Genomic DNA, 21,902 nt, shown 5'->3' with positions numbered 1-21,902 from the left:
CTTTTGTTGCATTTTAACGTCATCATAAAAGTTAAATGGTGCTTTGCTGCTGATAATGTTTCATGTGATTTTAATAAAATGACTACTGGAACAAGCATAAAACATATTAATTTCGTAGTCTATTGTATTTGCTCTATAGCATAGCATTGTCAGCAAATAACATCTGGAACCACAGAACACAAGTTACTGGTTTAACTGCTGGCTTTGTTCACTATCAATTAAAACCTTTAACACATCATATAAGCATTTAACTTGAGCCATTTGTAATGTGAAGTTATACATCATTCACTTTATGTAAGATTTGATTTTGAAACAACAGCAAAAAGGAAATAATAAACAGTACATTACAACACCTGGTCAAGAAAGATGCTGATGTACAGGCCTGGTTGGTCTCCGCTCACATGTACCTGTACAGTTCTATACAATGTCCTCCCCAACACGCCACCGCTATGTAACCATCAGGAGTCAGAGCGACTCCACTGGCATGCCCGCCTTTGACTGGTCCCAGTTTCTGTTTGAAAGTCCCGTCAGGCGCGAACACCTGCACACGGCCGTTTCCTGCGTTACTTACGATGATATTACCTGCCGGGTCTGTTGTTACACCTCTTGGTTGTTGAAATTCGCCATCATTGTCACCTTGTCTGCCAAAATCGAACTTCAGGTTTCCGTCAAGGCCAAACGCGAATATTTTGTGTGCGATCATGTCTGTGACAAACTTCACACCACGTGACTCGTCTACCGACACGGACACTGGCCCCTGTAGCTGTCCCTTGCCGATCTCCCGGATGAGGCTCCCGTCAGGCTGCAGGAGGAGACAGGACTTCTGTGTGCCGTTCGACACAACCATGCGCCCGTCCTTCAGAACCGTTACGCCATGCGGGCTTCGCATACAGTCCGGCGTCAGTGTGTTCAAAAGTTTGCCCTCATTGTTGTAGCGTCTTAACCCGTAATTTTCGCCCCATGACGTCACAAGAAACCTCCCCTCGGAGTCCAGAGCAATACCGTATGGCTTCTCACCTTCAACAGGGAAGCTACGCAAAGACTGGCCTGTGTCCGCATTCAAGACCTGAACACGTTTGTTCCCGCGCTCCACCACTGCAATGTTACCGTCCTTATCAACAGCGACACCTACCGGCCAGCTCAGTTCCCCCACCCCGCTGCCCTTCTGTCCGATAGTCAACACGGGGTTCCCCTTCACGTCAACATCAAACGGACTTCCTGTCACCTGTTGCGAGTTGACCTTGACCTCTAACCTATGGTTACCCGTAACCTTAGGTGTGTACGAGATTTCCCACAACCCCCTGCTCTTTGTCAGTACTCTTGTGGCGACGTTCTTGCCAGACGGGTCCTTTATGTCAGCTTTGACGGCTCGACTGTTTGTAAAACAAGGGCGGCCTTTTTTGTTCAGTGTCGTCAGCTCAGCGACGCACTTAAACCCCTGGACTGCCGGCTTTACTACAACTTTGCACTTCGAAACGTCGACGTTTGTCTTTACGCCACCGAAAATGTCAAGAACTCTTTTTTCTACGTGAACAAGTGCCAGGTTCTCAACGAACTGAAACTCGCTCCAGTCGGACTCCAGGTCCACTTCTTTCGTCAGCAGAGTTTCCACCCTTGTTTGGACTTGGTTTCCCACCTCCAGAACGTGCACGTCACTTCCGTGTTCTACAGCTTGTTGGCAGAACGTCTGTGCGCTTGTCAGTCCGGCCAACTCGAACTCTATCGCTTCCTTCTTTGCTTGTAGAGCCTTGCCATCGGCTCGGCACTGTTCGTCAATCTGGCTCAAAATCTCCTCTTCACGCTTTTGCAGAAGGTCGGCAAGTTTGCGGAAGTACGCCTTGGCTTGGTCTGTAGCTGCTTCTTTCGAGGGGACTAACTTTGAAATCTTCCTGTCAACTTCCTTGACAGCATCCTGTATTTCCTTCAGACGTGGGTCTATGTCTTGCAGAAGCCCTTGCAGTTCCGCCTTCCTTCTCTGAGCGACAGTAGCGATTTCTACGGGATTGTGATGTTTGCCCGGGCGATGGTCGACCACGGTACACGCCATACAAACAAACGCGTTACAGTTCTCACAGTAAAAGACCAGTTTTTGGTTGTGTTTTGGGCAGTGTCGCTTGCGATGGAAATTACCCGCGTCTTTTTCTGCCTTGAGGGTTTCTTCAGCGATGACATTATGATCCTTCAAATATGGAAACTTACGGTGAAGCTGCGTACATGACTCACACATTAAGATTCCACAATCCACACACCACGACTTCGATCCCTCCACGTTCCCCTCGCACACCTGGCACGGCACACCTGGCTCCGCCCCTTTCTTGGCCGCCGCGAAGTCCAGCAGGTTGTTGACGTAGAAGTTGGTCCTGAGTCCGTCCACACCTTGGTCTGGTAGCCTGACCGGTTCGCGGCAGGTTGGACACTCCAGCGGCTGTTGTTTGGTGGCCCATTCATGCAGACACTCCCTACAGAAACTGTGCAGACATGGTAGGATTTTGGGGGCCCTGTAATGTCGCATGCAAATCGCACACGTCAGGAACTCGTCGACAAAATCGTCGCTCGCCATTTTACTTGCCATCTTGATTTTGAACGATTGTAGAAGTAACGAAAGTCTTGTTTGGTAAAATGTCACTTGTCTTTGGTCCACTTCTTGCCGCACGGAACGATCTAAAGCGTCTGGCTAGCTGGAAAGGGGAAGTGCTAGTTTCGGTGACGTGGTTTATATCACGTGACTAAAAAAACTCAAAACCATTGGACGCTGGTGAAGTCGTTCTTTACTTTAAATGTTGGGTTGGGCACAAATGCAACCGCTCAGCTACTAGTAGAAATGAGTCAAACTCACGCAAGGTCGAAGGTTACCGCTGGTTATGTTAACGTTATGCCTAAGGCTCTAGGACTGGGCGGGGTCTTTTTTGAGGGCGAGTGCTTATATGTGGCCACACGTATTCAATTATATGGATGAAATCTTCTGGGCACCCGTATCCCCAAACCGATTTCTTGTGCCGGCCCAGGGAGAACCGACATGGATGGCAAAAGAACTTTTTTTTTAGTTTGCAAGATTCATGTACAACAACCATGACAAGAGACGGATCAAAGGACATTTATTCAGGATTTTTCTCCGCATTGCGCTTCTTTCCTACAGACAGCTAAGTTCTGTGGTCTTTCGCTAACTGGTAAAAGAACGACCAACCCCTTATTTCACCCCACCAGGGCATGTCTCTGGACTGTGTGGAGATGTCGTTGTCCCGTGTGTTTGAGAGCGGACAGGCGTACGTCGCGCTGTCCCGCGCACGCAGCCTGCAGGGTCTCCGCGTGCTCGACTTTGACGCCAAGTGCGTCCGCGCCAACCCGGACGTGCTACAGTTCTACCAGAGGCTGAGGAAGCAGCAGAGACTGATGCAGGCTTCCATGGACAGATATGTGGACAAGGAGAATCAGCAACCTGCTTGGTAGTAGTTATCTTCAAGCAGATGTTTTTGAACGTCCATTTTTTCGGACAAACTAATAGTTTAGGTGTCAAATATCAGCAAATGCTAAGTAGAGACTGATGCAGGCATCTATGAACAGATATGTGGACAAGGAGAACCAGCAACCTGCTTGGTAATACCGTTGTAATCTCCAAGTGGATGTTGGGAGGGGACTTCCTAACCTTGTTTTTCTGATACACTAGTGGGTTCAGGAGGGATATGTTTTAGAATCTGAGCAATCAGAAGAGGCTAAGCAGGGCGGATGCAGGCATCCACTGACAGATACATAGGCAGGGAGAACATGCAGCTCACTTGGTAATGGTGTATAATCTCCAAGCAGATGTTTTCTAACTTTCCTTTCTTTGGGCACATTACTAGTGTCTAGTATTCTAGAGTAAGTATGAATGTATGATGCTGTGATATTTCCTCCAAATGTCTGGTTAGAGACAAGCACTTTGGGGTTTGTGTAATCATAGCAGATAAACAGTTGGGAGAAAGCTCCGAATTGGCCTTTTTTTTGGACACTACTAGTTGGGATGGATTGTAGGCCATTCTGCTGAGACCTTTGGTTTTATGGTTTTAAGTTTTATAATTCGGTACGCCTGATAGCCAGGGTGAGAGTTTAAATGAGGGACACATACAGCACTGTTGGTGTTTTACTCAGGGTTTTAATGATAATTGTGTCAAGATACATTCTGTCAACCTCAGGACTTGCACTGTAACAGTCAGTTTTGTTGCATTTTAATGTCATATTAATATGAAAATTCAATGGTTAAAGCTTTAGCTCTGCTGCTGATAATGATTCATGTGACTTGAATAAAATAACTACTGGAACAAGCATGAAACCTATTTGAGCTCTATCATAATTGCTTTATAGCATAGCATTGTCAGCAAATAACATCTAGAACCACGGTTTAACTCCTGGCTTTGTTCACTCATTTAAAACCTTTAACATATCATATAAGCCATTTGTAATGGTAAGTTATACATCATTCACTTTATGTAAGATTTGATTTTAAAACAACAGCAAAAAGGAAATTATAAACATCACATTACAACACCTGGTCAAGAAAGATGCTGATGTGCGATGGCGATTGGCCAGGTTGGTCTCCGCTCACATGTACCTGTATAGTTCTACACAATGTCCTCTATAGCACGCCACCGCTATGTAACCATCAGGAGTCAGAGCGACTCCGCTGGCATGCCTCCCTTTGACTGGTCCCACTTTCTGTTTGAAAGTCCCGTCAGGCGCGAACACCTGCACACGGCCGTCTCCTGCGTTACTTACAATGATGTTGCCTGTCGGGTCTATCGTTACACCTTTTGGTTCTTGAAATTCGCCATCATTGTCACCTTGTCTGCCAAAATCGAACTTCAGGTTTCCGTCAAGGTCAAACGCGAATACTTTGTTTGCCCTCTTGTCTGTGACAAACAACACATCACGTGACTCGTCTACCGACACGAACGCTGGGTTCTGTAACTGCCCCTTGCCGATCTCCCGGATGAGGCTCCCGTCAGGCTGCAGGAGGAGACACGACTTCTGCTTGCCATCCGCCACCACCATGCGGCCGTCCTTTAGAACTGTCACGCCGTGCGGGCCGTGCATACAGTCAGGCTTGAATGTGTTCAAAATTTCGCCCTCCTTGGAGTAGCGTCTTAGTCCGTAATTTTTACCCCACGAAGTCACAAGAAACCTCCCCTCGGAGTCCACATCAATACTATGTGGATTCTTACCCTCAACAGGGAAGCTACGCGAAGGCTGACCTGTGTCTTTATTGAATATCTGAACCCGCTTGTTCCCTCGCTCGACCACTGCGATGTTACCGTTCTTATCAACAGCGACACCTATCGGGCCGTCCAGTTCCTCCACCCCGCTGCCGTACTGTCCGATAGTCAACACGGGGTTCCCCTTCACGTCAACATCAAACGGACTTCCTGGCATTTGTTGCGAATTGACCTTGACCTCTAACGTATGATTACCAGAAATCTTAGGTGTGTACGAGATTTCCCACAAGCCCCCGCTCTTCATCTGTAGTTGTATCGGGACTTTCTTCTCGGACGGGTCCTTCATATTGGTTGTGACATAAAGACGGCCGTCTTTGCTCTGTGTCGTCAGTTCAGTGATGCACTCACACCCCTGGAATGCCGGCTTTACAGAAACTTTGCACTTCGAAACGTCGACCTTTGTATAGACGTCACCCAAATCTTTTGCCTCTTTCTCAAAGTCCGTGATAGTCGTTGTCTCAACGAATTGAAACTCTCTCCAGTCGGACTCCAGGTCCACTTCTTTTGTCAGCAGAGTTTCCACCCTTGTTTGAACTTGGTTTCCCACCTCCAGAACGTGCACGTCACTTCCGTGTTCTACAGCTTGTTGGCAGAAGGTCTGTGCGCTCGTCAGTCCGGCCAACTCGAACTCTATCGCTTCCTTCTTTGCCTGTAGAGCCTTGCCGTCGGCTCGGCACTGTTCGTCAATCTGGCTTAAAATGACCTCTTCACGCTTTTGCAAAAAGTCAACAAGTTTACGGAAGTACGCCTTGGCTTGGTCTGTAGCTGCTTCTTTCGCAGGGATCAAGATAGAAATCTTTCTATCAGCTTCTTTCACAGCATCCTGCATTTCCTTTAGACGCGGGTCTATGCTGTGCAGAAGTCCTTGCAGCGTTTCTTTTCTCGCTTGAGCAACAGTAGCGATTTCTACGGGATTGTGATCTTTGCCCGGCCGGTGGTCGACCACGGTACACGCCGTACACACCAAAGCTTTGCAGCTCTCACAGTAGAACTCTAGCTCGTACTTCTTGTGCTTGTCGCAGTGTCGCTTACGGTGGAAGTTACTCATACCTTCTTCAGCCTTGAGGGTTTCTTCGCCGGTAACTTCGTGATCTTTTGAATATGGAAACTTACGGTGAAGCAGTGTACACGACTCACACATTAAGATGGCGCAATCCGCACACCACGACTTCGACCCCTCCACGTTCCCCTCGCACACCTGGCACGGCACACCTGGCTCCGCCCCTTTCTTGGCCGCCGCGAAGTCCAGCAGGTTGTTGACGTAGAAGTTGGTCCTGAGTCCGTCCACACCTTGGTCTGGCAGCCTGACCGGTTCGCGGCAGGTTGGACACTCCAGCGGCTGTTGTTTGGTGGCCCATTCTTGCAGACACTCCCTACAAAAGCTGTGCAGACATGGCAGGATTTTGGGGTCCCGGAAGTTCAGCATGCAGATCGCGCACGTTAGAAACTCCTCGTCAAAATCGTCTGGCATGAGACTCGCCATCTTGTAGTGTTAGAACTCAAAGAGTTAGCGTTCTTGACCGAACGTAGTCGACAATTTCAGCCCTTAACAACGGAGTGATTCGCGATCGGCTCGAGCAAATTTCTTCTTGGAAGTTGGTTTCACTCGTATCATGTGACAAAGGCAAACACGTTGCTAGGTGATACCTGCTGACGACATTCTTTTCAAACTTGATCCATCAGGCAGTGCGCGTGACCTCTGATCTTTCAGGTTGGGCGGGGTGGGATACGGGTGGGGTAAATATACCTACATAGTGCCTTAGGTCTTGCCACGTTTATTGATGTCTGGTTTGAACTAGCTAGCCTTACATCACAATACGGGCCAGATACGCACCACCACCACCTCAGACCTATCTTTTTTTTAGATTGGGAAGCGTAACCAGATAAAAAAACAACAACAAAAGGAAACATATGAATCCACCAAACACCATTTCACAGCATTGGTATTGGGACATGAAGATGCTATTATTATCTTTCCTCCGAATAGAGGGTGAAAGACTCGGGAGCTATAGTATAATAGGTTTGGTAACCAGGTTACCTTCCTGGCCACCTAAATTTCATAAAGAGGCAATCTGGGTTTCGCGTAGGCGTCGTACGTTACAAACAACGCATATAAATGACCTCACCAGCGGCCAATGGTTGCGAGTCACACACAGTCACGTGATATCAGTCACGTCACCGAAACTGAATTCTAAGAACCAGACGGTGAGAGAGAAGAGCGAAACAGAAAACAAGTGGTGGTTTTAGATACCAAACAAGGCTTACGCAGTATTAGTCACTTATACAATCGTTCAAAATCAAGATGGCAAGTAAAATGGAAACCAGCGATTTTGACGAGGAGTTTCTGACGTGCGCGATCTGCATGCTGAACTTCCGGGACCCCAAAATCCTGCCATGTCTGCACAGCTTTTGTAGGGAGTGTCTGCAAGACTGGGCCGCCAAACAGCAGCCGCTGGAGTGTCCAACCTGCCGCGAACCGGTCAGGCTACCGGACCAAGGTGTGGACGGACTCAGGACCAACTTCTACGTCAACAACCTGCTGGACTTCGCGGCGGCCAAGAAAGGGGCGGAGCCAGGTGTGCCGTGCCAGGTGTGCGAGGGAAACGCGGAGGGGTCAAAGTCTTGGTGTGTGGATTGCGCCATCTTAATGTGTGACTTATGTACGCTGCACCACCGTAAGTTTCCATATTCGAAGGATCACGAAGTCGTCGCTGAAGAAACCCTCAAGGTAGAAAAAGACGCAGGTAAATTTCACCGCAAGCGACACTGTCCAAAACACAAGAACCAAGAACTGGTCTTCTGCTGTGAGAACTGTAACGCTTTGGTTTGTACGGCGTGTACCGTGGTCGACCACCGACCGGGCAAACATCACAATCCCGTAGAAATCGCCACTGTCGCTCAGAGAAGGAAGGCGGAACTGCAAGGGCTTCTGCAAAGCATAGACCCGCGTCTGAAAGAAATACAGGACGCTGTCAAGGATGTTGACATCAAGATCTCAAAGTTAGTCCCCTCGAAAGAAGAAGCCACAGACCTAGCCAAGGCGTACTTCCGCAAACTTGTTGACTTTTTACAAAAGCGTGAAGAGGACATTTTGAGCCAGATTGACGAACAGTGCCGAGCCGACGGCAAGGCTCTACTGGCAAAGAAGGAAGCGATAGAGTTCGAGTTGGCCGGACTGACGAGCGCACAAACGTTCTGCCAACAAGCTGTAGAACACGGAAGTGACGTGCACGTTCTGGAGGTAGGAAACCAAGTCCAAACAAGGGTGGAAACTTTGCTGACAAAACGGCTGGACTTGGAGTCCGACTGGAGCGAGTTTCAGTTCGTCGAGAACACGACTGTTGTTGACGTCGAAAAAGAAGTTGACAATTTCGGTGGCGTAAAGACAAACGTCGATGTTTCGAAGTGCAAAGTTGCTGTAAAACCGGCGGTCCTGAGGTTCCAGTGCGTCGCTGAGCTGACGACACTGAGTAAAGAGGGTCGTCAGAGTGTTACAAACAATAAAGCCGTTAAAGCTGACATGAAAGACCCGTCTGGAAAGGACTTGCCGACACAAGTACAGATGAAGAGCAGGGGCCTGTGGGAAATCTCGTACACACCCGAGGTTACGGGTATCCATAAGTTAGAGGTCAAGGTCAACTCGCAACATGTAGCAGGAAGTCCGTTTGACGTTGATGTGAAGGGGAACCCCGTGTTGACTATCGGACAGGAGGGCAGCGGGGTGGGGGAACTGAGCTGGCCGGCAGGTGTCGCTGTTGATAAGGACGGTAACATCGCAGTGTTGGAGCGCGGGAACAAACGAGTTCAGGTCTTCAATGTTAACACAGGTCAGTCTTTGCGTAGCTTCCCTGTTGAAGGTGAGAAGCCACTCGGCATTGCTGTGGACTCCGAGGGAAGGTTTCTTGTGACGTCGTGGGGCGAAAATTACGGACTGAGACGCTACTCCAAGGAAGGCAAACTTTTGAACACATTTAAGCCTGACTGTTTGCGCGGTCCGCACGGCGTTACAGTTCTGAAGGACGGCCGCATGGTTGCGGCGGACTACAAACAGCAGTCGTGTCTCCTCCTGCAGCCTGACGGGAGCCTCATCCGGGAGATCGGCAAGGGGCAGTTACGGGTGCCACGCTACGTCAGGGTAGACGAGTCACGTGATGTGCTGTTCGTCACAGACAAGGTCGCACACAAAGTATTCGCGTTTGACCTTGACGGAAACCTGAAGTTCGACTTTGGACGGCAAGGAGACAATGATGGCGAACTTCAAATGCCAAAAGGTGTAACATCAGACCCGGCAGGTAACATTATTGTAGGTAGCGCGGGAGACAGCCTTGTGCAGGTGTTCGCGCCTGACGGGACTTTCAAACAGAAACTGGGACCAGTGAAAGGGGGATATTCCGGTGGAGTCACTCTGACTCCTGATGGTTACATAGCGGTGGCGTGCTTTAGAGGACATTGTGTAGAACTGTACAGGTACATGTGAGCACAGACCAACCTGGCCAATCGCCATTGTACATCAGCATCTTTCTTGACCAGGTGTTGTAGTGTACTCATTTTCTTGTTTGTTGATGTTTTAAAATCTTGCATAAAGTGAACAATGTGTAACGTTGAGTCATACATAAAACTAGTTCAAATATATATATGTGTGTTAAAGGTTTAAAAAGATATAGTGAACAGTGAACATATATATAGCCAGGAGTTAACCCCATAATCTTGTTTTCTGTGGTTCCAGATGTCATTTGCTGGTCGCTGATGATATGCTGTAGAGCAAATACATTAGACCACTAAATTAATATGTTTTATGCTTGTTCCAGTAGTTATTTCATTGAAATCACATGAATCATTATCAGCAGCAAAGCAAAAGCTTTCACTATTAAACTTTTATGATGACATTAAAATGCAACAAGAGTGACTGTGTCAGTGCGAGTCCTAAGGTAGACCAAATGTATTCTTGACACAATTGTCATTAAAAACCCTGAGTAAAAGTGCAACAGTACTGTGTGTGTCCCTCATTTAAACTCTCATCCTGGCTATCAGGCCTGCCACTTTTATTCCACACTACAAAAACAAAGGTCTCAGCAGAATGGCCTACTATACAGTCCACCCCAACTAGTAGACTGTGTTCTCCAAAAGGAGGCCAATTCTGAGCTTCTGTCCAACTGTTTATCTGCCATCATTACACAAACCCCAAAGTGCTTGTCTCTAATCCATTTGGGGGAAATATCATAGCATCATACATTCATACTAGACACTAGTAGTGTGCCCAAAGAAAGGACAGTTAGAAAACATGAGACTGCTTGGAGATATTACACTATTACAAAGCAGGCTGTCCGCACGTATCTGACACTTAACTAGTTTGTCTGAAAACAGGTTTAAAAACATCTGCTTGAAGATAACTACTACCAAGCAGGTTGCTGATTCTCCTTGTCCACATATCTGTCCATGGAAGCCTGCATCATTCTCTACTTAGCGTTTGCTGATGAATTTGACACCTATTTGACACCACAACTATTAGTGTGTCCGAAAAAAATGGAGGTTCAAAAACGATCTGCTTGAAGATAACTGCTACCAAGTAGGCTGCTGATTCTCCTTGTCCACATATCTGTCCATGGAAGCCTGCATCAGTCTCTGCTGCTTCCTCAGCCTCTGGTAGAACTGTAGCACGTCCGGGTTGGCGCGGACGCACTTGGCGTCAAAGTCGAGCACGCGGAGACCCTGCAGTCTGCGTGCGCGGGACAGCGCGACGTACGCCTGTCCGCTCTCAAACACACGGGACAGCGACATCTCCACACAGTTCAGAGACATGCCCTGGTGGGGTGAAATAAGGGGTTGGTCGTTCTTGTACCAGTCAGCTAAAGACCACAGAACTTAGCTGTCTGTATGGGTACAGGTGCCCAGAAGATGTCATCCATATAATTGAATAAGTGTGGCCACATATAAGCACTCACCCTTAAAAAGACCCAGCCCAGTCCTCTCGGAGCCTTAGGCATAACGTTATCATAACCAGCGGTAACCTTCGACCTTGCGTGAATATGGCTCATTTCTACTAGTAGCTGAGCGGTTGTATTTGTGCCCAACCCAACATTTAAACTAAAGAAGTACTTCACCAGCGTCCAATGGTTTTGAGTTCTTTTAGTCACGTGATATAAACCACGTCACCGAAACTAGCACTTCCCCTTTCCAGCTAGCCAGACACTTTAGATCGTTCCGTGCGGCAAGAAGTGGACCAAAGACAAGTGACATTTTACCAAACAAGACTTTCGTTACTTCTACAATCGTTCAAAATCAAGATGGCAAGTAAAATGGCGAGCGACGATTTTGTCGACGAGTTCCTGACGTGCGCGATCTGCATGCTGAACTTCCGGGATCCGAAAATCCTGCCATGTCTGCACAGCTTTTGTAGGGAATGTCTGCAAGAATGGACCGCCAAACAACAGCCGCTGGAGTGTCCAACCTGCCGCGAACCGGTCAGGCTACCAGACCAAGGTGTGGACGGACTCAGGACCAACTTCTACGTCAACAACCTGCTGGACTTCGCGGCGGCCAAGAAAGGGGCGGAGCCAGGTGTGCCGTGCCAGGTGTGCGAGGGGAACGTGGAGGGGTCAAAGTCGTGGTGTGCAGATTGCGCCATCTTAATGTGTGAGTCATGTACACTGCTTCACCGTAAGTTTCCATCTTCTAAAGATCATGAGGTCACCACTGAAGAAACCCTCAAGGCTGAAGAAGGTATGAGTAAATTCCACCGTAAGCGACACTGCGACAAGCACAAGAAGTACGAGCTAGAGTTCTACTGTGAGAGCTGCAAAGCTATGGTTTGTACGGCGTGTACCGTGGTCGACCACCGACCGAGCAAAGATCACAATCCCGTAGAAATCGCTACTGTTGCTCAAGCGAGAAAAGAAACGCTGCAAGGACTCCTGCAAGACATAGACCCGCGTCTGAAGGAAATACAGGATGCTGTGAAGGAAGTTGACAGGAAGATTTCAAAGTTAGTCCCCACGAAAGAGGAAGCCACAGACCAAGCCAAGGCGTACTTCCGCAAACTTGCCGATCTTCTGCAAAAGCGTGAAGACGAGATTTTGAGCCAGATTGACGAACAGTGCCGAGCCGACGGCAAGGCTCTACAGACAAAGAAGGAAGCGATAGAGTTCGAGTTGGCCGGACTGACGAGCGCACAGATGTTCTGCCAACAAGCTGTAGAACACGGAAGTGACGTGCACGTTCTGGAGGTGGGAAACCAAGTCCAAACAAGGGTGGAAACTCTGCTGACAAAAGAAGTGGACCTGGAGTCCGACTGGAGAGAGTTTCAGTTCGTCGAGAACACGACTGTTGTTGACGTCGAAAAAGAAGTTGACAATTTCGGTGGCGTACATACAAACGTCGACGTTTCGAAGTGCAAAGTTGCTGTAAAGCCGGCAGTCCGGGGGTTTGAGTGCGTCGCCGAGCTGACGACATTGAGCAAAGAAGGCCGCCTTTGTTTTACGAACAGTAAATCCGTCAAAGCTAGCATGAAGGACCCGTCTGGAACAAACGTCGCCACACAAGTACAAATGAAGAGCAGGGGCTTGTGGAAAATCTCGTACACACCTGAAGTTACGGGTAACCATAAGTTAGAGGTCAAGGTCAATTCGCAACAAGTGGCGGGAAGTCCGTTTGATGTTGACGTGAAGGGGAACCCCGTGTTGACTATCGGACAGGAGGGCAGCGGGGTGGGGGAACTGAGCCTGCCGGTAGGTGTCGCTGTTGATAAGGACGGCAACATCGCAGTGGTGGAGCAAGGGAACAAACGAGTTCAGGTCTTCGATAAAGACACAGGTCAGTCTTTGCGTAGCTTCCCTGTTGAAGGTGAGAATCCATTCGGTATTGATGTGGACACCGAGGGGAGGTTTCTTGTGACGTCCTGGGGTGAAAATTACGGGTTAAGACGCTACTACAAGGAGGGCAAACTGTTGAACACATTGAAGCCTGACTGTATGTGTGATCCGCACGGTGTGACAGTTCTGAAGGACGGGCGCATGGTGGTGGTAAACCGCCCAGGTTCAAGGGAAGACTCCTGTCTCCTCCTGCAGCCTGACGGGAGCCTCATCCGGGAGATCGGCAAGGGGCAGTTACAGGGGCCTGTGTTCGTGTCGGTAGACGAGTCACGTGAAGTGCTGCTTGTCACAGACAGCGACGCACACAAAGTATTCGCGTTTGACCTTGACGGAAACCGAAAGTTCGATTTTGGCAGACAAGGAGACAATAATGGCGAACTTCAAAGTCCATTCGGTGTAACATCAGACCCGGCAGGTAACATCATTGTCAGTAACGAAGGAGACGGCCGTGTGCAGGTGTTCGCGCCTGACGGGACTTTCAAACAGAAACTGGGAACAGTCAAAGGGGGGGATGCCAGTGGAGTCGCTCTGACTCCTGATGGTTACATAGCGGTGGCGTGTTGGGAGGGACATTGTGTAGAACTGTACAGGTACATGTGAGCCAAGACCAAGACCAACCAGGCCAATCGCCATCGCACATCAGCATCTTTCTTGACCAGGTGTTGTAGTGTACTCATTTTCTTGTTTGTTGATGTTTTAAAATCTTGCATAAAGTGAACAAAGTGTAACGTTGAGTCATACATAAAACTAGTTCAAAAATATATATGTGTGTTAAAGGTTTAAAAAGATATAGTGAACAGTGAACATAGCCAGGCAGGAGTTAACCCCATAATCTTGTGTTCTGTGGTTCCAGATGTCATTTGCTGGCCGCTGATGCTATGCTATAGAGCAAATACAATAGACCACTAAATGAATATGTTTTATGCTTGTTCCAGTAGTTATTTCATTGAAATCACATGAATCATTATCAGCAGCAAAGCTAAAGCTTTTACCATTAAATGTTTACATTAATATGACATTAAAATGCAACAAAAGTGACTGCCTCAGTGCGAGTTCTGAGGTACACATATTGTATCTTGACACAATTATCATTAAAAACCCTGAGTAGAACAGCAACATTACTGTGCATGTGTCCCTTTCTTCAACTCTCATCCTGACTATCAGGCCTGTCACTTTTATTATAACACTATAAAAGCAAAGGTCCCAGCAGAATGGCCTACTATACAATCCACACCAACTGGGAGTGTCTCTAATCTCCAAGCAGATCCCTTTCAGTGACAAGACAGTATCCATTGGCCAGAGGAGTTTTGCCGGCATGCATACCGTTTAGCCACCTAATCTCCAAAAAAAGCAGGCTAGAAAACGTCTACTTGGTGAGCAAGTCCAGAATCCTACAACAGTTTATCTGCTATCATTACACAGTCTTCTACCAGACGCTGGGAGGAAAGATCGTAACATCGATCTTCTGATTGCCCTGTTTCTGACAGATAACCCTGCCAAAGACAATAGCGTGTACGAAAAACAAGGCAGTCAGAAGACATTACCATCTCCCCTCCCAACATCTGCTTGGAGGTGACCACACTACCTCCAAGTACACATTGATTGGTCCATTGATTGATCCCGGGGCTTTAACTCAGTAAGAATAGAAAGACCTGACCATCGCCCAATGGTTGCGTTCGTTGTAATCACATGATATGAGTGACGTCACCGAAACTAGCTTCCACGAACCAGACTGAGATCGTTCGTTTCGTGCGAAAAGATCCCTGTATGTCCTGTATTGCGTCTGCTATGGAGTACGGACTACCTTTGGCGTATAACACCAGCGGCGACCTTTTTCCTATAATAGCCCTTATCACGGGGCGTATTGTGAATGAAGCGGGTCCAGACCTATTTGCGGAGAGGCTGAAGGACTCGGGAGCTATAATAGGTTTGGTAACCAGGCTAGATTTCTACTACTAGTACTAGCCATTGTGTATATTGGCAACCCAAATTTCAAACATCGCTTTAAGAAAAGAATGACCTGACCATCGCCCAATGGTTGCGTTCTTTGTAAATACGTGATATCAGTGACGTCACCGAAACTAACTTCCAAGAACCAGACCCAGAGATCGTTCTGTGCGACAAGAGCCCAGTGTTGAGCCTGCTCAGGAGACTAATTTTGGCGTAACACACCAGCGGCGACCTTTATCCTATAATAGCCCTCATCACAGAGCGCACTATAAAGTGTATGGGTATAACTCGATTTCTACTACTTGCCATTCGGTGTATGTTCCCATGAAACCCAAATTTCAAACAACGCTTTAAGGATAAGATGACCTCACTAGTTCCCAATGGTTGAGTTCTTTACTATAATATCCCTTATCACAGAGAGTATTGTGTGGGTATAACTCATTTCTACCACATCTACTATAGCCATTATGTATGTGCCCAACTCCATGTCCAAACAACGCATATAAAAGACCTCACCAGCGTCCAGTTGCTGGGATCAAGAGATATCAGTCACGTCGATCACCGAAACTAACTTCCACAATCCATAGCCTGAGATCAAACCGTGCGAAAAGAAGTAAGTTGAACTTAAATATTCAATGTTGTGGTCCGTCATTTCAACACACAGTTTAAGACTTGTTCACGTGTGCGCCAGGTGGGGAACATGTGAAGTAAGGTGCAAAGGACGCGGTCACTGACCCTTATCTTGACTTTGTATCATGTGATAGTAATTACGTCAGCAACAAGTAAATACAGGTCCCAGCTCAGAAAGAAGGAACAATTTGAGTGTACCCGACCCGAGTGAGGGAAGGACACATTGTACTGCGGTAAAGTGTCTTTGCAACGTATTCAAACACAATGGCGAGTAAGTTTCCAGCACCTGAGGATTTTGACGAGCAGTTCCTGACCTGCGCGATCTGCATGCTGAACTACCGGGACCCCAAAATCCTGCCATGTCTGCACAGTTTCTGTAGGGAGTGTCTGCAAGAATGGGCCGCCAAACAACAGCCGCTGGAGTGTCCAACCTGTCGCGAACCGGTCAGACTACCAGACCAAGGTGTGGACGGACTCAGGACCAACTTCTATGTCAACAACCTGCTGGACTTCGCGGCGGCCAAGAAAGGGGCGGAGCCAGGTGTGCCGTGCCAGGTGTGCGAGGGGAACGTGGAGGTGTCGAAGTCGTGGTGTGCGGATTGCGCCATCTTAATGTGTGAGACATGTACGCTGCACCACCGTAAGTTTCCATATTCGAAAGATCACGAAGTCGTCGCTGAAGAAACCCTCAAGGCAGAAAAAGACGCAGGTAAATTTCATCGCAAGCGACACTGTCCAAAACACAAGAACCAAGAACTGGTCTTCTACTGTGAGAGCTGTAACGCGTTGGTTTGCACGGCGTGTACCGTGGTCGACCATCGACCGGGCAAAGATCACAATCCCGTAGAAATCGCCACTGTCACTCAGAGAAGGAAGGCAGAACTGCTGGGACTTCTGCAAGACATAGACCCGCGTCTGAAGAAAATACAGGATGCTGTGAAAGAAGTTGATAGAAAGATTTCTATCTTGATCCCTGCGAAAGAAGCAGCTACAGACCAAGCCAAGGCGTACTTCCGCAAACTTGCCGACCTTCTGCAGAAGCGTGAAGGGGAGATTTTGAGCCAGATTGACGAACAGTGCCGCGCGGACGGCAAGGCTCTACAGGCAAAGAAGGAAGCGATAGAGTTCGAGTTGGCCGGACTGACGAGCGCACAGACGTTCTGCCAACAAGCTGTAGAACACGGAAGTGACGTGCACGTTCTGGAGGTGGGAAACCAAGTCCAAACAAGGGTGGAAACTCTGCTGGCAAAAGAACTGGACCTGGAGTCCGACTGGAGCGAGTTTCAGTTCGTCGAGAACACGACAGTTGTTGATGTCAAAAAAGAAGTTGACAATTTCGGTGTCGTAAAGACAAACGTCGACGTTTCGAAGTGCAAAGTTGCCGTAAAGCCGGCAGTCCGGGGGTTTCAGTGTGTCGCCGAGCTGACGACACTGAACAAAGAAGGCCGCCCTTGTTTTACGAACAGTAAATCTGTCAAAGCCAAGATGAAGAACCCGTCTGGAAAGAACTTGCCGACAGAAGTACAGATGAAGAGCAGGGGCTTGTGGGAAATCTCGTACACACCTGAGGTAGCGGGTAACCATAGTTTAGAGGTCAAGGTCAACTCGCAACAAGTAGCAGGAAGTCCGTTTGATGTTGACGTGAAGGGGAACCCCGTGTTGACAATCGGAGAGGGGGGCAGCGGGGTGGGGGAACTGATCTGGCCGGTAGGTGTCGCTGTTGATAAGGACGGCAACATCGCAGTGGTGGAGCGAGGGAACAAACGAGTTCAGATATTCGATAAAGACACGGGTCAGTCTTTGCGTAGCTTCCCAGTTGAAGGTGAGAATCCACACAGTATTGATGTTGACTCCGAGGGACGGTTTCATGTGACGTCGTGGGGCGAGAATTCCGGCTTAAGACGCTACTCCAAGGAGGGCGAACTTTTGAACACACTTAAGCCTGACTGCATGCACGATCCGCACGGCGTGACAGTTCTGAAGGACGGCCGTATGGTGGTGGTGGACCGTACTCAGCAGATATCATGTCTCCTCCTACAGCCTGACGGGAGCCTCATCCGGGAGATCGGCAAGGGGCAGTTACAGGGGCCAGCGTTCGTGTCTGTAGACGAGTCACGTGATGTGCTGCTTGTCACAGACAAGACCGCACACAAAGTATTCGCGTTTGACCTGGACGGAAACCTGAAGTTCGATTTTGGTAAGGAAGGTGACAATGATGGCGAATTTAGGAAACCAAATGGTGTAACAACAGACCCGGCAGGTAACATCATTGTAGGTAGCGCAGAAGACGGCCGTGTGCAGGTGTTCGCGCCTGACGGGACTTTAAAACAGAAAGTGGGACCAGTCAAAGGGGGGTTTGCTAGTGGAGTCGCTCTGACTCCTGATGGTTACATAGCAGTGGCGTGCTTTAGAGGAAACTGTATAGAACTGTACAGGTACATGTGAGTGGAGACTCACCAAGCCAATCACCATTGAACAACATCAGCATATTTCTTGACGTGTGCTTTTCCTGTTGCGTATGCTGAATGATGTATAAATGTAGATCAGAAATACCAGACATGACAATGAAAGTCTTATTATTAAATGAAGTTTGATATTTGAGATCTGCATAGCTGCAGAGACGTACACGAGGCATTGTAAAGATGTACATTAGATGCTGATCAACCAGTTTTGTTACTTAAAGTACTAAAGACAGCAAACTTTTTTTTTCATTTTTCGAAATACTAGCAGACAAAAATTGATGTGACCTGGATGTCATCAGTATATTAAGCTATGTGGCTTAATGCATCTTTCCTCACACTTCTGTTTGTACCCGGTTTCTTGTGAAAGAACTGGCAGGGATGGCAAAAGGACTTTATATTTTGTAGTTTGCAAGATCTATGTACAACCACCAACACAGGAGAGGGATTAATCAATGGAAATTTATTCAGGATTTTTCTCCTCATTGCAATTCTTTCATACAGACAGTTAAGTTCTGTGATCTTTTGCTGACTGGTACAAGAACAAACAACTTGGTTCTTAAGATAAAGAAAAACTCAATCAGAATATACCTTGAGTGAGTTAATACAAAAATGTTACCCACTCAGTGTAGACAGTAGTCAGTGTCTGCTCTATATTGCAGCATAATTTTCTACAAGCATGTTCTTCTTTAACATCATAGAAACCTTATTGTGTAAGAGACATTTGACATTTTCCAAATAAAAGTCACTAATGTACAATTCATCAGTTGGATGGCTTGTGGCTAATAACAATATACTGTACATACCTGGTATAGATACAAGACATTGCATGAGTAAAGATTGTTAATCATTATTCTTTAGCACCATCTTACTAAGTTGTCCTGACATTGACAATAACTTCTGAAAATAAATATCTTACTTGTCAAAGGACTTGATGGCAAATAGATCAAGAAACTTTCAAGTTCTGTTTAAAAAATTCTGACACCTTTTCCTCATTCATGACAGCAGCATTACTTCTGTAGATAAATGTACCTCCATTGTTTTGGCAGTGTTCTGACATATAAATATACATTTTTCTACTCTTCTACAGCAGTACATTGTACTCATCCTCAGTTATCCTCACTTGTCATAGGTCTGTATAATTCACACAGAACGAAGCCCTGGAGAATTTAAGCCTTATCAGACCTTTTCAACATCGTTGTTGAGAAAACTAACAAGCTTGCATTGTTTGCCAATAACCTGCTCTGGTCTTAGGAAGAAACAACAGCCAGACTGGAAAGTTTGTTTGCTCACACAAGACAAGCTTGTTTTTACTTAAACTGTGATGGTAAAAAGGTACAAATTGAGTTTGTTTCAGTAGTTTGTGTGGCCTACATACTGCGCCGACCCCTTGGCCTCTAAAGGGCTTCAGAAGCCACTGGAAAGAGTAGAAGTTGGCCAAACAGACAGATAACATGCTAGGGGAGTTGGTATGCCAAATGGCAACCTATATACTCCTTTAGTGGACCAACTCCCCTGGCATGTCATCTGTCTATTTGGCCAATATCTACTCTTTCCAGCTGCTTCTGAAGCCTGGTAGCAGCCAAGGAATGATTTGTACCCTCTACCAGGATTCAGCAGTAGTTGGTGTGACCTAAGAACTGACAGATTGAAACCACTGCTGAAGCCTGGTATAGGGTACAACAGACTCCTAACAACTGAGGATATCCTGTCATTTCCCAAACACCCCAGACTAGTCCTCAAACGTCATCCTGCTGGCCCCGCCCTGCCTCATCCACCGTCGGTATCTCTTGTACTTCGGATCTTCTGCCAGCTTCGCTTTCATCTCCTCTTCCTGCTCTTTTCTCCATTGCTGCAGAAACACACAAAGGGAGGGTGTAATAATTTAGAAACTTTGTCATACTACATGGTGACACAAATCTTCCCTGTGTTCTAACTGACATATAGACCATGGGATGGATCCATTTTTCAGACTTTGGGCAACAGTAGTAGCAGTATCAGCAGTAGTAGTTGACAAAAAGGTATCAAATGAATCATAGACAAAAGTACTGTACTAGTAATACATGTACTATTGATGTGATTGTCAAATTATAGAGCTTCAAAAACACAAATGAGCCCCTAATTCAAGCCCTTCTTTTAGGCATGTTGCACACTGCATAGAAACACTGCTTTACTTAAAGCTGAAACAACTGTTGAACATAACATTCAATTTGAAATATATACCATACCATAGCCTTATTAGGTGTACGTTTTCACACTGTTGCAGACAGTGGACTTTTTTGGGTATACATGTACAAGCAACAATACAACCCAGTAGAACCTACCAAGAAGACTTTTCTGTCCCAGAGTCCCTTTAGTAGGTACGTCTCCTTGACGGAGTCCTCGACAGCGTCCCACTGTGTGGCGGTGTAGCCGATGTTTCTCCTCATCAGGTACAGCTTCTCCTCTCTGCCGTAGGGCTGCTGGCGCACTGAGAATCTCCACACCCAGCTCGCGTACCAGCACACGTACTGCAGCACGTGGTACGGACTTAGGACAAGTTTTACCCACAGAACGTCGTACACGCTCGGCTTGCTGTACCCCCCGCGGATATCCATCATGTTCTCAATCACGTTCCTTATCGCAGCTTCTTCTTCTTGCTTGATCTCTTCCTTGGAGCGTCGTCCCTTTTTCTTGTTGTTGATGAGACCCTGCTCCTTAGCGATGTCCACGGCACGCGTGCGGTACTTAGGGACAGTCACGAGGTAGGAGATGGCTTGGTTGTAGCGATGCCACCAGCCAAGGTACTGTGGAACAAAATCAGTAATGAACTTAAGTTTTGACTTTCATTACTTTTACTTTTAGTTCTGTAACTTCTGTAGATTGCTTAGTTTGACTAATTAAATAACATTCTGCCTAGAAATTAGTTGAATAAGTTGACCATCATCAACAACCCAAAACATGCAGTGTCCTGTTTTTTCTCTATTCTTAAGAACTTAAGATCATAAACAATGTAGCCTATAGGCTAAACTGTAGCCTGTAATCTAACCTGTAGCCAGGGTCGGGCCTACAAAGGCCAGTTCCTGTGCACCAAATGCCACCATACATTGTAATTTCCCCCAAGGAAACTTTACCTGGGCCCCCTAAAGAAAGGTTTGAGCCAGCAGCTGCAGGTTTTCCTGGTTACAGCCTGGCTTCCATTAATGTACAGGGTTAAGTAAAATGTCCTACTTTCCACACCACACATATCGACCTGTCCCAGAAGTTGTGTGCGTGACGTGTACACCCGGACCCCCCAGGGTTGTTGTTTTCTCACCTGTATGACGGAGATGACTGTTAGCGTCACCACGATCACGATCCTGACGTCGACTTTCGGCGCCACCCGGCGTCTGTAGTATCTGTAGTAGTGCTGGAAGTACTTCTCCGGGTGGTCCAGCATGTCGTCATAGTCGGTCCGGCTCTCTTCATCTCGGAGGGTCTCGTACGCGGTGGCGATCAGTGTAAACTTTTCTTCGGCGTCGGCCGCCTTGTTTCGATCCGGGTGGTACTTCAGGGCAAGTTGGCGGTACGCCTTGCCGATTTCCCGCGTCGTGGCTTCTCGGGTCAGTCCTAGGACGTCGTAGCAGTTCTGCTCGCCACAGTAGAGCCCCTGAATCTGCCCCATTATGGAAACAGGGAAGAAAACAACTAAAATTGCACCGAAAATCGCAAATTTCCAACAGGGCGGCGCCATCTTGGATTTGCAAGGCATCTCGGGAAGTTTCCAGATC

The 21,902-nt window shown here is 47.4% G+C and overlaps 6 protein-coding genes across 6 annotated transcripts; 3 read left to right on the top strand and 3 right to left on the bottom strand.

The window, feature by feature from the left end:
• Window positions 1–397: 397 nt before the first annotated feature.
• On the bottom strand, window positions 398–2,666 carry LOC109483604 (tripartite motif-containing protein 3-like). Its single transcript, XM_019786640.1, has 2 exons — window positions 2,285–2,666; window positions 398–2,146 (listed from the first exon to the last, which is right to left on the bottom strand). Exons 1-2 carry the CDS (start codon window positions 2,570–2,572, stop codon window positions 398–400), a joined length of 2,037 nt encoding a protein of 678 aa, XP_019642199.1. The 5' UTR covers window positions 2,573–2,666.
• Window positions 2,667–4,575: 1,909 nt separating this feature from the next.
• Window positions 4,576–6,935, bottom strand: LOC109483539 (tripartite motif-containing protein 2-like). Its single transcript, XM_019786573.1, has 2 exons — window positions 6,459–6,935; window positions 4,576–6,338 (listed from the first exon to the last, which is right to left on the bottom strand). Exons 1-2 carry the CDS (start codon window positions 6,727–6,729, stop codon window positions 4,576–4,578), a joined length of 2,034 nt encoding a protein of 677 aa, XP_019642132.1. The 5' UTR covers window positions 6,730–6,935.
• Window positions 6,936–7,548: 613 nt separating this feature from the next.
• Window positions 7,549–9,909, top strand: LOC109483536 (tripartite motif-containing protein 2-like). Its single transcript, XM_019786570.1, has one exon. The coding sequence runs from the start codon at window positions 7,549–7,551 to the stop codon at window positions 9,721–9,723; it is 2,175 nt and encodes a 724-aa protein (XP_019642129.1). The 3' UTR covers window positions 9,724–9,909.
• Window positions 9,910–11,465: 1,556 nt separating this feature from the next.
• Window positions 11,466–13,719, top strand: LOC109483535 (tripartite motif-containing protein 3-like). Its single transcript, XM_019786568.1, has 2 exons — window positions 11,466–11,804; window positions 11,925–13,719. Exons 1-2 carry the CDS (start codon window positions 11,531–11,533, stop codon window positions 13,712–13,714), a joined length of 2,064 nt encoding a protein of 687 aa, XP_019642127.1. The 5' UTR covers window positions 11,466–11,530; the 3' UTR covers window positions 13,715–13,719.
• A 2,152-nt stretch (window positions 13,720–15,871) lies between these two features.
• LOC109483537 (tripartite motif-containing protein 2-like) lies at window positions 15,872–18,139 on the top strand. Its single transcript, XM_019786571.1, has 2 exons — window positions 15,872–16,235; window positions 16,356–18,139. The coding sequence occupies exons 1-2, from the start codon at window positions 15,959–15,961 to the stop codon at window positions 18,137–18,139; spliced, it is 2,061 nt and encodes a 686-aa protein (XP_019642130.1). The 5' UTR covers window positions 15,872–15,958.
• A 1,676-nt stretch (window positions 18,140–19,815) lies between these two features.
• LOC109483584 (dnaJ homolog subfamily C member 25 homolog) lies at window positions 19,816–21,887 on the bottom strand. The gene is made up of 3 exons (XM_019786619.1): window positions 21,449–21,887; window positions 20,478–20,939; window positions 19,816–20,005 (listed from the first exon to the last, which is right to left on the bottom strand). Exons 1-3 carry the CDS (start codon window positions 21,881–21,883, stop codon window positions 19,886–19,888), a joined length of 1,017 nt encoding a protein of 338 aa, XP_019642178.1. The 5' UTR covers window positions 21,884–21,887; the 3' UTR covers window positions 19,816–19,885.
• Window positions 21,888–21,902: the final 15 nt, after the last annotated feature.

The sequence above is a fragment of the Branchiostoma belcheri genome, unplaced genomic scaffold, assembly GCF_001625305.1.
Source record: "Branchiostoma belcheri isolate BF01 breed outbred unplaced genomic scaffold, Haploidv18h27 scaffold65, whole genome shotgun sequence".
Lineage (NCBI taxonomy): Eukaryota > Metazoa > Chordata > Leptocardii > Amphioxiformes > Branchiostomatidae > Branchiostoma > Branchiostoma belcheri.
The sequence above is the reverse complement of the archived record's forward strand: the minus strand, read 5'-3'. Positions and strand labels throughout refer to the sequence as shown.

Excerpts from the sequence above, each read along its gene's own strand:
- LOC109483539 (XM_019786573.1), bottom strand. The coding sequence starts at position 6,729 with ATGGCGAGTCTCATGCCAGACGATTTTGACGAGGAGTTTCTAACGTGC. Across the intron at positions 6,339-6,458 it reads CAAGAAAGGGGCGGAGCCAG|ATCACGAAGTTACCGGCGAA; the intron begins GTGTGCCGTGCC and ends CATATTCAAAAG.
- LOC109483535 (XM_019786568.1), top strand. The coding sequence starts at position 11,531 with ATGGCAAGTAAAATGGCGAGCGACGATTTTGTCGACGAGTTCCTGACG. Across the intron at positions 11,805-11,924 it reads CAAGAAAGGGGCGGAGCCAG|ATCATGAGGTCACCACTGAA; the intron begins GTGTGCCGTGCC and ends CATCTTCTAAAG.
- LOC109483537 (XM_019786571.1), top strand. The coding sequence starts at position 15,959 with ATGGCGAGTAAGTTTCCAGCACCTGAGGATTTTGACGAGCAGTTCCTG. Across the intron at positions 16,236-16,355 it reads CAAGAAAGGGGCGGAGCCAG|ATCACGAAGTCGTCGCTGAA; the intron begins GTGTGCCGTGCC and ends CATATTCGAAAG.
- LOC109483604 (XM_019786640.1), bottom strand. The coding sequence starts at position 2,572 with ATGGCAAGTAAAATGGCGAGCGACGATTTTGTCGACGAGTTCCTGACG. Across the intron at positions 2,147-2,284 it reads AGCCAGGTGTGCCGTGCCAG|GCAGAAAAAGACGCGGGTAA; the intron begins GTGTGCGAGGGG and ends GAAACCCTCAAG.
- LOC109483584 (XM_019786619.1), bottom strand. The coding sequence starts at position 21,883 with ATGCCTTGCAAATCCAAGATGGCGCCGCCCTGTTGGAAATTTGCGATT. Across the intron at positions 20,940-21,448 it reads CAGTCATCTCCGTCATACAG|TACCTTGGCTGGTGGCATCG; the intron begins GTGAGAAAACAA and ends TTTGTTCCACAG. Across the intron at positions 20,006-20,477 it reads GGGACAGAAAAGTCTTCTTG|CAATGGAGAAAAGAGCAGGA; the intron begins GTAGGTTCTACT and ends GTGTTTCTGCAG.
- LOC109483536 (XM_019786570.1), top strand. The coding sequence starts at position 7,549 with ATGGCAAGTAAAATGGAAACCAGCGATTTTGACGAGGAGTTTCTGACG.